The sequence below is a fragment of the Mustelus asterias genome, chromosome 7, assembly GCF_964213995.1.
Source record: "Mustelus asterias chromosome 7, sMusAst1.hap1.1, whole genome shotgun sequence".
Lineage (NCBI taxonomy): Eukaryota > Metazoa > Chordata > Chondrichthyes > Carcharhiniformes > Triakidae > Mustelus > Mustelus asterias.
This window is the reverse complement of record NC_135807.1, coordinates 96,318,558-96,333,206: the sequence shown is the minus strand read 5'-3', so window position 1 is coordinate 96,333,206 and position 14,649 is coordinate 96,318,558. Positions and strand designations below refer to the sequence as shown.

Sequence of the window (14,649 nt, the reverse complement as noted above, 5' to 3'; positions counted from 1 at the left end):
CCCAAAGCTCCCCACATTGGGGCTTCTCTTACGTCATGTCTGGGTCTGTTATAGACTAATTGATGGAGACTGATTGCTATGATGAATCAACAAGTTCATTATCACTCTATCATGTGATTACCAGGATGGTAGAATGTGAGCCTTTGAATTCTCTACCACAGGAGTCTGTGCATTCTCAGCCCAGGAGTATGATAGTTTGAAATGGATAGATTCTTGAGGGGGAATCAAGGGAAATTGAGTTGATGTTGAAGTTGAGCATGCTTCTTCTCAGGTATTTCCTCAGGATCAAGGATCACTTGTTTCTATTCCAATTCACTAGGTTCTAAGATGGCTGATAAGTCCAATATATGATCTGCAGGTTCTGCCACAGGGCAGGTGATCTCCGCTGGACCCGCTCCAGTGCCAGTATGTCCTTCCTGAGGTGTGGGGCCCAAAATTGCTCACAGTACTCCAAATGGGGCCTAACCAGTGCTTTATAAAGCCTCAGAAGTACATCCCTGCTTTTGTATTCCAAGCCTCTTGAGATACATGACAACATTACATTTGCTTTCTTAATTACGGACTCAACCTGCAAGTTTACCTTTAGAGAATCCTGGACTAGGACTCCCAAGTCCCTTTGCACTTTAGCATTATGAATTTTGTCACCGTTTAGAAAATAGTCCATGCCTCTATTCTTTTTTCCAAAGTGTACGACCTCGCACTTGCCCACGTTGAATTTCATCAGCCACGTCTTGGACCACTCTCCTAAACTGTCTAAATCTTTCTGCAGCCTCCCCACCTCCTCAATACTACCTGCCCCTCCACCTATCTTTGTATCATCGGCAAACTTGGCCAGAATGCTCCCAGTCCCGTCATCTAGATCGTTAATATATAAAGAGAACAGCTGTGGCCCCAACACTGAACTCTGCGGGACACCACTTGTCACCGGTTGCCATTCTGAGAAAGAACCTTTTATCCCAACTCTCTGCCTTCTGTCTGACAGCCAATCATCAATCCATGTTAGTACCTTGCCTCGAATACCATGGGCCCTTATTTTACTCAGCAGTCTCCCGTGAGGCACCTTGTCAAAGGCCTTTTGGAAGTCAAGATAGATAACATCCATTGGCTCTCCTTGGTCTAACCTATTTGTTATCTCTTCAAAGAACTCTAACAGGTTTGTCAGGCACGACCTCCCCTTACTAAATCCATGCTGACTTGTCCTAATCCGACCCTGCACTTCCAAAAATTTAGAAATCTCATCCTTAACGATGGATTCTAGAATTTTGCCAACAACTGAGGTTAGGCTAATTGGCCTATAATTTTCCATCTTTTTTCTTGTTCCCTTCTTGAACAGTGGGGTTACAACAGCGATTTTCCAATCCTCTGGGACTTTCCCTGACTCCAGCGACTTTTGAAAGATCATAACTAACGCCTCCACTATTTCTTCAGCTATCTCCTTTAGAACTCTAGTGATGCTTGACGGGTCAGACAGGTATCGAGTTTGGAGGTTTGTGCACACCCTCTGACACTTCAACTTCACCTCTGCCTGTTCCCGACAAAGTCTGTTATGTTTGCTCGGTGTCTTCACAAGCGAACCTTCACCATTTCGGTCGCTCACAAGCCAGGGCTCCCCCATAAGTTAGCGGGTATGTTTGATCTCTTCAGGGATACTTTGAGGACATTCCTAAAATGTTTCCATTGTCCTCCTGGGGGTCTCCTGCCATGCCCGGGTTCTGAGTAGAATAGTCTGGTGTCTGTCATTTGAGTGACATGTAATTCAGCAAAGCTGGTGATGAATAATTAGTGCCTCAATGCTGGGCAAACTGGATTGGGGGAGGATGTTGCTGTTGGATTTCATTTCTTGCTGTTGGATTTGGAGGATCTTGTGAAGGCATCATTGGTGGTAATTCTCCAGTGCTTTGAGGTGCCTGCTGTAGGTCGCCTAAGTACATGAGGCATTTAGCAGCGCTGAGATTGCTGTTGACCAATAAAGCACGACCTTAGTCTCAGGTTTAAGTTGAAGCATTATTTTATCAAATGACAATGGAAAGTCTTTTTTTAATCTGGCAATTCTACCCGGAATATGTTTAATTACTTTAATTCTGCCTGTGTGTAAAACTTGCAGACAATCTTACAGAAAAATCCTTCATTATTCACCTCAATTGTTCTGTGATGGAATCTCCCATTAAGTCAGTGGGTGATATAATGTGCAGGCACTGAGCTGTTTTTCTGCTAGGTCAGCATCTTCAGATATTGACTGCAGCAGTCAAACATGTGCTTTGTGCTACCTACGAATTTAATTGATGGTTGCGGGCAGCTGCTGAATGGCTGCTCACGGGTTTGTCCAAGGCAAGCGTCATTTAAAGCCAGTCTGCTCAGTTCACTCCCAGAATCCCCCTTTACCTTTTGCTCACCTGTCAACATTCTCTATTATATATTGATTGCATGCATCTTACCCACAAACACTTACTGCTGCTGTAAGGCTCCCCGCCACAATTCACAGCTTGGACATACTGGATTCAAACTCTGTGACCAATACAATTCCATGATGGCAACTCATCATCAACATTTTCAGTCTCTGATAAAGCCATCTCATGGGTTACTTCAAAAACACGGTCCCTTGGCTGTGGAAAGTTCATAGTGATACTGGGAGCCACACTAGAAACAGCGATTGACCATGCCTCCTGCATTTTTGGGGTTTAAGTGTCTGCGATCACTGTCCCAGGCACGCTTTTGTCCTAACTTTCAAACTGACTCGGGTTACTGTTTTCAGACCTCCTGTCATCAACCCCCTCTCTGTGTTAGAATTTGTCATCCAATGTTTGGTCGACCTTGAAATTGAGCCACCATTGAATCTTCGATCCCTTGTTCACTGCATTTTTGTTTGCATTTTCCAAAAGAGTGACTGTTTTCCCAGAAATTTTTAAGGGCTGCAGCTATTTAGGAGAGAATATTTTCCCTGGAATTGAACCCCTGTTAGTACCAAAAGACATGGGAAATGCGGGTCCAGTCCAGTACCTTAAACACCAACACGGATTCCGTCAAGTTGAAATCTCTGTAGTCTCTTGCAACATTAATCAATATCCATGATATATTTTTCTATGGAGTGATCCTCTGATTTCCTAAACTTATCAAAGATTGCCCAGGATTCATACACTTCCAATTACTCATCCTTTTTGTAAAACTTATCCAAAGTTTGTAACCGAAAGTCCAATCCCTCTTCCTGATCCAAATCATCCACTTTCTACTCTGAAAATACCTCCCTCCTTATCTTAGATTTGGGTGGTAACGATAATGCTAATGCCTCACCTTGCTTCTTTCGGAGTATGGAAGCAACCCTGGTCCATATTTCTACCTCAGCTTTCCATTGCTGATACGGTTCAGAGTCAAAAAGAAATGAGTGGATAGTCAAAGCTTGCAATTTTGCACCGGCCTTCTGCCATTCCACAACTTAATTTGTCAGCAGCAATACACTTGTTTTTCTCAGAGGACTGAAACAAAAGGCCCACCCCAGACCAATGCTGGCATTTCCACATCAAAAGTAGGTTAGCAGCAAACAGCCTGGTGCCACCAACACCAGTGTCAGAACTTCTGGCCTCCCCGTGCCACAGTCTCTGGGGACAGCTCGCCATTGGCCACTTCTCGAAGTCTATGGTATTTTATATGGCTCACCCTCCCCACCACTGGGGAACCCATGGGGTGGGTGGGGGAGGGGTTTCACCTTTGGTGGGACTGGAAGATCACGCTGGTGGGAAGGGCTGGAAAACCCTGCCCAATGTCTCAGATACAAACACTCTATTTACTTCCCTCAGCTTAGTGGATGATATCGGTGAACTATTGGACAGCATTTACCCAGAATTTCTCAAGAGTGCCAGATGCACAGCCAAGTTTTCAGACTAGATTTTCTGGCACGCTGACAAGAAAAAAAACCAGGGGGCGCGGTTTACGCCATCACTCTGACAGGGCAGCGCCTAACAGAGCTGGCAAGGCTGGCTCCATAGGGATCAGGGCGCCATCTTTAAAAGGCACCCAGATCAAAACTGACCTTAAACTCATCCCAGTCCCACCCCCAACATACTGGGGGCTCTCTCCCACCCACCCCATCCACACAGGGCTATACTTATCTTTGCGCCCCCAGGGCGATCCCTACGTCTTTATATATCTGTTTTAAACCTCACCGACGCCAAGCTATGAGTATTAAGTGGGAGGCTCGTTAATGATGTTAAAATTTATTAAAATGTATTAAAACGAGGTACTTGCCCTTTGGGCAGGAACCGCTTTCGTCATCGGCATCGGGCTTGGAAAATTGGGAAACGCGATCTCCCCGGCGAGAATCCCGTTTCCCGATTCTCATGGGATTTTGCGCCTGCGTTGCCGTTCTCGCTGGCGGCTAACGTGGGCCCGTAATTCCGCCCACGGTCACTAACCATAGCATGTAAAAAGCCAAAGCACGGTGTGGGGGGGCCTGCATGTACATTGCACGTGACTGCTATTCCCGGAGCACAGAAGCCCAACCTGTTTATTCCATGAAATGAAATGCTTGAGGTTGCTGCTGAGCCTGAGGCTGTTTTGCATGTTTTTGTATTAATTTCTTCTTGTCTTTGCATCAGGGATCAGAAGGCATGCCTGGTCAAGCTGGATTCCCCGTAAGGCCGTCTTTCATTTTATTTGAATCTTAACTGTCTTTAGTACTGATGACTGAGTGGATTCATTGCCTCTTTATTTTGTTTGTGTCTTGGCAACACATTTTAGTCAGCTAACGCTTTGAACTTTCACAGCTGAAATGAATAGTGACTCATATGTATATAGAATCTTTCACCACCCCAGGATGTCCCAGACTGCACTACAGCCTCTGAACTGCTTTCTGGTGTTTAGCCACTGCTGTAACGTAGGAAAGCCGGCAGCTAATTTACGCACAAGTTTCCGCAAATAGCAATAAAGTAAATGCCCAAGCAGAATTTTTATTCCGGGGTTTGGAGGCCTGCATACCAGCAGCGTCACCGGCCACTTGTCCTTCTGCCAGGATGTTCCCATCTCCAGCTTATTTTCAGCAAGGTTGTTTGTGTATGATTGCTACTCACAGGGCAGCAGCCAATTGGGCCAATGGAGGCACCAATTGAGATTACTCTTCACACATCGTCTGCAGACGGGACCCCTCCTCCCAGACTAACTGGATCCCGTGGGTTGATTGGTGATGGCGTCCCAGAAGCAGATAAGGGAGTCAAAGATGCATTTTGCAAAGCAGCCTATATATGCCTGCTAGCCTGCAAAGCCATTGGTTGCAGGCCATCATGTAGAGGGGTTCGATCTCCATGATGCTAACCTGGCTGCTGTGTTCCATGTATTCAGAGGTCACCTTCATCTTGAGACACCCTAGCAGCTCACCTACCACAGCAGCACCCACCACTCAGGGGGTGAGGTGCCAGCTACCCACAGCTTCAGGCGATCCCATTCACCCTCCCAATTGTAGAGCCCACCCACCACCTTTTATTGAGGACGCGGGAACACTGCTTCCTTAAAAATCTCATCCAGGACCCCGCAACAACCACTTCCGGGTTCCCGACCTGGAATTCATCCCAGAACCCTGGAACTATTCAGCCCCCAGATGTTGTGTTTTAGATGTTGTAAATGTTGGTTAAGAAATTAGGAAAGCTGCCTTGCCCTTCTTGGAAGAGTGCTCTGGGATCTTTTACAGTTACCCGAGAGAACAGGTAGGGCTCCGTTTAACGTTGCATTAAAATGAAACACCCCCGACAGCCTCAACGCTGCATTGGATCATCAACTGCTTTCTGTACTCAGAGTTCTGGTGTTGGATTTGGACTAAAAACCTGACTCAGAGATGGGAGTCCTAACACTGAGGCAAGGTTGACAGAAACAGTCCTGGAATTTACAGTTCTTGCTGTGACAATACTGACTCAAAACTAGATCCAAGTTCACACACCAGCATTATATTCCAGTGCTGACTCTCCTTCTGGGTAGCAGGAGTTCATTTTGGTGTCTTTCGCTGAAGGACTGAATTGTTTTGCTTTGCAGCCAACATAAACAATTAACTACAGTATTGCCGAAGAATGATGTTAATGGCAGCACCTTAGGTTTATACAGCACCTTTAATGTAGAAAAACAACCCACCGTGGCTTCTCAGGAGCAAAAGGGACATTGAACCAAAAGTAAATGACATTAGGAAGGAGTGATCGAATGCTGGATCAAAAACATGGTTAAAGAAGATTGGACTGGACAGGAGAGTGATGGGTTGGGGTTGGGAGTGGGGGATGGTAAGGGTGGGGGTTGATGCACAGGGAGTTGGGGGGGGGTGGATGCGAGATAAAAAGGTGGAGAAGATCGAGGCAGGAAATTCCATAGCTGGGCCCAAGGCAGCTAATGGAGGGAAAGGTGAACGGAATGCACAAGAAGCAAAGGGAGTGAGCAGGTCAAATAACACAGCCTGTGGCACATTCCACAGACTTCAGGCTCCGTTGAGTTTCCCCTTCCAGTCTCACATTATAATGCTCTCTTTAAATCTCAGCCATTTGCTACCTCTCTCCATCAAAAGACTTTGTAAAAGCTGCCTCAGATTATATGCCTTCAGTCACCTCCTCCTAATTATTCCTCCACAGACTATTTGAAAGACTACAACAGTCACTTTGCAATTCCCCCTCCCCCTCCCCTGTTCCACTGCCTGCTGACCACTTGCTAAAGCTGAAGCAGACTATGGAACATTTTGATATTTAGTTCAATTTAATGTTGTGCTTCAAACCCCACATCTTATCCAACTCCTGACATCATTTACCCAACCCTTACTGCTGCCAAACTCTTATCCACACTTTTGACACCTACAGGCCCAATTGCTCCAATATCCTTTATCCTCCATAAACTCTGCTTTGTTCCAATTATAGCTACTACCATCCTGCCCCACATTATCATCTCACACCTACACTGAGTCAGCTTATCCCAGCACATTGAAGCAAAAACCTCACCCTCATCTTTAAATTCTGTTCATAAACTCACTGCTTCTGCAACCTCCAGCTATGCCTCCCCTTCACTCCCACTTAAATCCAGCCACCTCTCCACATCTGCTCAGTATTAACCTGAACCCTGAACACAGAATTCCCTCTGCTCTGTGTGTGTGTGTGTGAGAGGGGGTGAGTGTGTGTGAGAGAGGGGGTGAGTGTGTGTGTGAGAGGGGGTGAGTGTGCGTGTGAGAGGGGGTGAGTGTGTGTGTGAGAGGGGGTGAGTGTGTGTGAGAGAGGGGGTGAGTGTGTGTGAGAGAGGGGATGAGTGTGTGTGTGAGAGGGGGTGAGTGTGTGTGTGAGAGGGGGTGAGTGTGTGTGAGAGAGGGGGTGAGTGTGTGTGAGAGAGGGGGTGAGTGTGTGTGAGAGAGGGGATGAGTGTGTGTGAGAGAGGGGGTGAGTGTGTGTGTGAGAGAGGGGGTGAGTGTGTGTGTGAGAGGAGAGTGAGTGTGTGTGAGAGAGGGGGTGAGTGTGTGTGAGAGAGGGGGTGAGTGTGTGTGTGAGAGGGGAGTGAGTGTGTGTGAGAGAGGGGGTGAGTGTGTGTGAGAAAGGGGGTGAGTGTGTGTGTGAGAGATGGGGTGAGTGTGTGTGTGAGAGGAGAGTGAGTGTGTGTGAGAGAGGGGGTGAGTGTGTGTGAGAGAGGGGGTGAGTGTGTGTGAGAGAGGGGGTGAGTGTGTGTGAGAGAGGGGGTGAGTGTGTGTGAGAGAGGGGGTGAGTGTGTGTGAGAGAGGGGGTGAGTGTGTGTGTGAGAGGGGAGTGAGTGTGTGTGAGAGAGGGGGTGAGTGTGTGTGAGAGAGGGGGTGAGTGTGTGTGAGAGAGGGGGTGAGTGTGTGTGAGAGAGGAGGTGAGTGTGTGTGAGAGAGGGGGTGAGTGTGTGTGAGAGAGGGGGTGAGTGTGTGTGAGAGAGGGGGTAAGTGTGTGTGTGAGAGGGGAGTGAGTGTGTGTGAGAGAGGGGGTGAGTGTGTGTGAGAGAGGGGGTGAGTGTGTGTGAGAGAGGGGGTGAGTGTGTGTGAGAGAGGGGGTGAGTGTGTGTGTGAGAGGGGGTGAGTGTGTGTGAGAGAGGGGGTGAGTGTGTGTGAGAGGGGAGTAAGTGTGTGTGAGAGAGGGGATGAGTGTGTGTGAGAGAGGGGGTGAGTGTGTGTGAGAGAGGGGGCGAGTGTGTGTGAGAGAGGGGGTGAGTGTGTGTGAGAGAGGGGGTGAGTGTGTGTGTGAGAGGGGGTGAGTGTGTGAGAGAGGGGGTGAGTGTGTGTGTGAAAAATGGAGGTGGGAACTGTGTGTGTGTGTGAGCGGGTGAGTGTGTGTGAGAGAGGGGGTGAATGTGTGTGTGAGAGGGGAGTGAGTGTGTGTGAGAGAGGGGGTGAGTGTGTGTGTGAGAGGGGAGTGAGTGTGTGTGAGAGAGGGGGTGAGTGTGTGTGAGAGAGGGGGTGAGTGTGTGTGAGAGAGGGGGTGAGTGTGTGTGAGAGAGGGGGTGAGTGTGTGTGAGAGAGGGGGTGAGTGTGTGTGAGAGAGGGGGTGAGTGTGTGTGAGAGAGGGGGTGAGTGTGTGTGAGAGGGGGGGTGAGTGTGTGTGTGTGAGAGGGTGTGTGTGTGTGTGAGAAGGGGTGAGTGTGTGTGAGAGGGGGTGAGTGTGTGTGTGAAAAATGGAGGTGGGAACTGTGTGTGTGTGTGTGTGTGAGCGGGTGAGTGTGTGTATGTGTGAGGGGTGTGTGTGTGTATGTGTGAGGGGTGTGTGAGGGGTGTGTGTGTGTGTGTGTGCCTCACCTCCCACACACCAACAGGCACTCTCACAGTGTGAGGGTGAGTGAGTGAGAACTCTGAGAGTGGGAAGATGGACACACACACTCTCACCATTTCACACTCTAGTGGTCGACTTTACTTATCATTTATTTTGATAATTGCCAGGTTTATTATTGTGATTTTTTTTTGCTCAGCAAGTTGTTTCTTTTCATATGTCAGCATTTTTTGTTGAAATTCATGTTTAATGTTATATCAAACCTTTGCACATCGCCCACCTGCCCGCCGTGTGAGAATAATTGAAATGTGCCCCCCCCCCGCACCACCCCCCCCACCCCCCTGTCTGCGAGCTCGCCTTAACCTTTCACTGACTTTCTCTTTCCCTCGGTGAACAGCTTTGAGATGTTTTCTACACAAAAGGTGCTGCTAGTTTTTGTTATCACTGCCATGGGACTGTCCTTAAAATATTTTGAACAAAGGTGATTGATGCGCGTTATCACACACGAGGCTTGAGATGCACAAGGAAATAAAGGCTTTTATTTACTGTTACAACGAAGCTACCATGTATAGTACACGATCCCAGACTGAGGGGTCCCAGACAGAGCAGTGACCTTTATACCTCTCCCAGGAGGCGGAGCCCGACTGGGATGTACCACAATAACTATAATACAAGGTGTAACAGCCCAACCCTAACCCCAACAGCAACAAGTAGAACAACCCATCCCTAACCCCAACAGCAACATATATACATACTCGTAGTACTGGCCAGACCATGGCTCAGTACTACCTAGTGGGAACCAACGATGGTTCACCACAGTGATCTACTGGGATTTCACACAAACAGTAAAACCAATTCAGGAGTCTTTCAGAATACAGGATGACCCAAGGATAAAAGCAAATTACTGCAGATGCTGGAATCTGAAACCAAAAGAGAAAATGCTGGAAAATCTCAGCGGGTCTGGCTGCATCTGTAAGGAGAGAAAAGAGCTGACATTTTGAGTCCAGACTACCCTTTGTCAAAGCTGGTCATCTGGACTCAAAACATCAGCTCTTTTCTCTCCTTACAGATGTTGCCAGAACCTGCTGAGATTTTCCAGCATTTTCTCTTTTGATTTCAGAATGACCCAAACTGCTTACCATCCATGAAGTGTTTCTGAAGTGCAGCCACTATGGTAATGATAGCAAACAGCAACCAATTTCCACACAATTCTGAGTTAGTGAGCAGAGAGAATCTGTTTGTGATATTGGCTGTGTGATGAGTATCAACCAGGATATCTGTGTGTTTCTTTGAATGGTGCCCTGGGATCTTTCCTGTGCACCTGAGCAGACAGATGGGGCCTCTTTTCACAGTCTCACCGGCAAAACAGTATCTCTCTCAGGGGGACCTCTGTCTCTCAGGATGCCACTGCACAATGTGCTCAGATCTCTGAGGGTTTTGAGCTTCTAGACTTCTGACTCGGAAGCGATGGGTCTTGTACTGAGCCAAGGCTGGTACTAATTTTAGTGGTACACTTTTGATAGCCCAAATTCACCATTTGAAATACGCAGCTGCCAATTTGACTAACAATGAGTACCTTTCACAAATTAGACTCTCATTGCGTGTGAAGTTTTTTAATGGTGTGGTTTTAATCCTATCTCTTCAGGGCCCCAGAGGACCCAAAGGTGACCTTGGTATCCCTGGTTTTCCAGGAATAAAGGTATTTCAAATCAAACATTATTTATTTTTGATAAATTCTCTTATCGTAATAAACGTTGAGGGTTTGGTGACGTACCTAGGGCCATCTACTTGAATGTATTTGGTGATTTAATAATATCGATCTTTCTCAGCCTTTGTATTTGTTTGCATGTTTAACCATGGCTTTTTATATTGATATGGGCTTTGGAACAACTCCACACCTGTGGAACATCGATTGGCTCAGAAAGATCGTTTGCAAAACTATATTTTTTAAAACATAGTTTGTTTCTAAAGTTGTGGATATCCCAAAGCAGCCAACCACAAGATGGGTTTGTGTGTTCCCCTTACTTCCTGCAGGAAAACTGCCTGATTTCCATTTTTAACCATGTTAAATATGGTATAGCCGGGGGGAGAGCAATCAGTGATAGAGATTTGTGCTGGCATATTACTGAGGAATTTTGCTCTCACTTAATATATCACTCTACCTAAGCCCCTAGGATTTCCTCCAGGTGCTCTGGTTCCCTCCCACACTCCAAAGATGGGCCGAATGGCCTCCTTCTGCACTGTAGAGATTCTATGATTCTATGACTTTGGGAGTCCCATCCCTTACCTTAGTGGGAACTCTATTTCTCATTGAAAACCTTCCACTGTTCTGATTTACCTCTAAGTAGCTTTTCCAGTCACATCTGCCAAATCACATTAGCTTCGTAACTTTGGTCTTTGTCCATCATTATCCTTCCTCCGAACCACGCAATATCTAACTGCATTATGATACCTTCCACCAAAATGTTCTCCCGCTTATACCTTTGAAACTGATACCCACTTGTACCTGACCAGCTTCATGCACTAAAACTAAATCCCGGACTGCCCCTTCTGTTGCTTGATATGCCACATATTGGCTAAAATGTTTCTCCTGAGTGCCTTTGAAGAATTCTGCTCCCTCTATACCTTTCACATTAATTTTTTTAATTCATTCGTGGGATATGAGCGTCATTGGCTGGCCAGTATTTATTGCCCATCCCTAGTTGCCCTGGGCAGTTTATAGACAACCACATTGTTGTGGCTCTGGAGTCACGTGTAGGCCAGACCAGGTAAGGATGGCAGATTTCCTTCCCTAAAGGACATTAGTGAACCAGATGGGTTTTTCTGACAATCGACAATGGTTTCAGGGTCATCAGTAGTTTCTTAATTCCAGATATTTTTATTGAATTCAAATTCCACCATCTGCTGTGGTGGGATTCAAACCCAGGTCCCCAAAAGCATTATCCTGGGTCTCTGGATTAATAGTCTTGAGGTAATACCACTGGGCCATCCATTATTCCAGTTAATAGTGTAGCTGCAATCTCCCGATGTCGCTGTCCTATTGTTTCTACACTTCTCAGCAACTTGCCTACGTCTTTGCTCTCTGACTATTCGAGAGTCCATCAAATACTGTCTGTAGAGTGATTGCTTCTTCTTGTTCCTCAGTTCAATATGGTCTCGTTTAATGATCATTATGGCCTATCATCCTCCCTCTCAACAGTGATTGATCCTCCCCCCGACATCCCACCTGAAAATTCTGTAATCCAGAATGTTAAATTGCCATTCTATAGGCCATGTTTCAGTAATAAATATATCATGCTTCCAAGTATCTGTCTGTAATCTCAGCTCATCTACTCCATTCAGTAGACTCATTGTGTAGAAAGGTGTACCAATAATTACTGAACAACTCACTCCTTTGTTGTATGTTTGTTTTTTGTGGCTTCTATTAGCTTTGCTTTTTTTCCTTCTGAATCAATGCTCAAGTTCCCATGCCCCTGCCCTGTCCCGAACAGCAGTAGCAACCCCACACCATCCTCCCCCATTCCCAATATTGGCCCCGACTATGTTGCGGTGCAACCTGTCCAGCTTCTACAAGTGCCATCTCTGCCAGAACTAGTCCCAGTGCCCCAGACCATCTCTCCTGTCATTTACACAATCCTTTTATTTCTAGTGGGGCACCGGGAGTGATCCAGAGTTAATCACCTTTGAGCTCATTTCTTTCTTTCCTAGCTCCCTCAAATCTGCCGGAAGGACCTTTCTACCAATGCCATAGGTATCATTATGGACCACAGTCTTTGACTGTTCATTCTGCCCCCTCAGTGTGTTCTGGAGCCACTCTGGACCCTGGCATCACAGAGACAACATCCTGGGGTCATGTCTGCAGCTGCAGAATCGAATCTCCTTATCACTACTGATTTTGTGGATCTTCCTCCAGCCCAGATTAGCCACTAAGATGCTATGACCGTGACTCCGGCTGTATTTTCAAAAGGAACCATTACCCTACCGGTATTCAGAACTTCAGCCAATTGCTGTGTAAAGTTAGTCTATTTTAATTTTAAATTCAAATCCCCCCAACAAGCAAGGCATGGTGATGCTTCGGGTCAGAGTTATACAGATATCTTTGCTGGGGCTTGAATGCTGGTATGATTTATTTCTCTACTTAAAATGTCACAATAGGACCTTCCCAGAGAAAGGGGTGGGGTGGTGTTGGGACAAGGATTGGTATTTGCAACCACCCCTTGTATGATGGACAGGAAAATGTCACACCCCGGGCTCCACCCCCCCCCTCCGCATCTCCAGATTATTGGTGGTTGCCCCAAATAATTCAGGGGCGAGATATTTATATTTGTTTTGTCTAAATTCATCTAAAGAAACTGGTGATATAGAAGGGAAACTGTGGCTATTTAAAGTGTGTTTATGGGTCGAATGATGCATCAAGGATTGTGGCATTTCTCAGTTAGGTCTGTCTATTGGAAAAATGGGAAGGCGACTTATTATCTAAATGGGAAGAGACTTCGGGGTGCTCCAGTGCAGAGGGATCCGGGTGTCCTCAGTCATGAGTCACAGAAAAGTAGCATGCAGATACAGCGGATAATAAAGAAAGCGAATGGAATGTTGGCATTTATAGCTAAAGGAATAGAGTATAAAGGTAAGGAAATACTGTTGCAACTATACAAGGCATTGGTGAGACCACACCTGGAATATTGTGCACAGTTTTGGTCCCTTTATTTGAGGAAAGATATAGTGGCATTGGAGGCAGTTCTGAGGAGGTTCACTAGATTGATGAGGGGTTGTCATCAATCTATGAGGGGTGAGGGGCTTGTCGTATGAAGAGAGATTGAACAGTTTAGGCCTATACTCTTTGGAATTTAGAAGAATGAGGGGAGATCAAATTGAGGTATACAGAATGATAAAGGGTATGGATAAAGTAGATGTGGAGTGGATGCTTCCTCTTGTGGAGCATTCTAGGACAAGCGGTCATAGTCTTCGGATAAGGGGTAGCAAATTTAAAACAGAGTTGAGGAGAAACTACTTCTCCCAAAGGGCTGTGAGTCTGTGGAATTTGCTACCCCAAAGTGTGGTGGATGCTGGGACAGGGAGTAAATTTGAGGAGTTAGACAGATTTTTAATTGGTAATGAGTTGAAAGGTTAGGGGGAGAAGGCAGGAAAATAGTGATGAGGAGCATATCAGCCATGATTGAATGGCGGAGTGGACCCGATGGGCCAAATGGCCTCATTCTGCTCCTATATCTTATGAACTTATGAACTTATAATTGAAAGTGACTTATATTCGACTAAAAACAGACCCAGCAATTTTCTATCAGTATCACAAGGAGAAACTAATAAGTAATCTTTATGATGCCCATTGCTGATTTTGTGTGGGGAGGTCATGCTGAATTTGAGTAATGGGTGATAGATAAAATAAAGGAGTTTAAGATTGGAAGATTTGCCATGGTAAATGCATGGGGTTACAGGAATAGGGTGGGGAGGGTGGAGCTGGGGCTGGGTAAGATGCTCTTTCGGATAATAGGTGCAGACTCGATGGGCCAAATGGCCTCCCTCTGCACCATAGGGATTCTGTGGTTCTTCTGTGGTTTTAATTGGATTGTGGTTCTGTGGTTTTAATTGGATGAGGACTTTTCAGCAGAATACTACCAAATGATTTTCTGAAAAGTTCACTTGCAGTGACTATTAAGTTCACCATCATAAATGTGCAACTACAGCTTTTATCAGCCAGGCAAGGGAGCTGCTCAGTGAGAGGAAACACGGACTCCTCAAGATTTCTTGCATGAGCAAATGATTTACTTTGCACAGAATCAAGGCCTCAAGGTTATTTCTTCATTCCATATTCATTTCACATTCAGAGCCATTGTACTGTAAGGTACTCTTTTATTTGCTTCTCCTTGGTTCTGTGAGTTCATATTGTGTCTAGCTCCTTTGCTTTATCTCCTGT

The 14,649-nt window shown here is 46.1% G+C and overlaps 1 protein-coding gene across 3 annotated transcripts in view; it reads left to right on the top strand.

Annotated features, from left to right (window-relative positions):
* The window catches only part of LOC144495862 (collagen alpha-1(XV) chain-like), a 306,988-nt gene that overhangs the window by 260,707 nt on the left and 31,632 nt on the right, over positions 1–14,649 (top strand). For 2 of the 3 annotated variants that reach the window (XM_078216523.1, XM_078216521.1), the window contains 2 exons: positions 4,590–4,625; positions 10,363–10,416. In XM_078216523.1, the coding sequence (XP_078072649.1) occupies positions 4,590–4,625; positions 10,363–10,416 (90 nt within the window). The remainder of the gene's footprint in view (positions 1–4,589; positions 4,626–10,362; positions 10,417–14,649) is intronic. The other variant, XM_078216522.1, reaches the window with a different exon arrangement.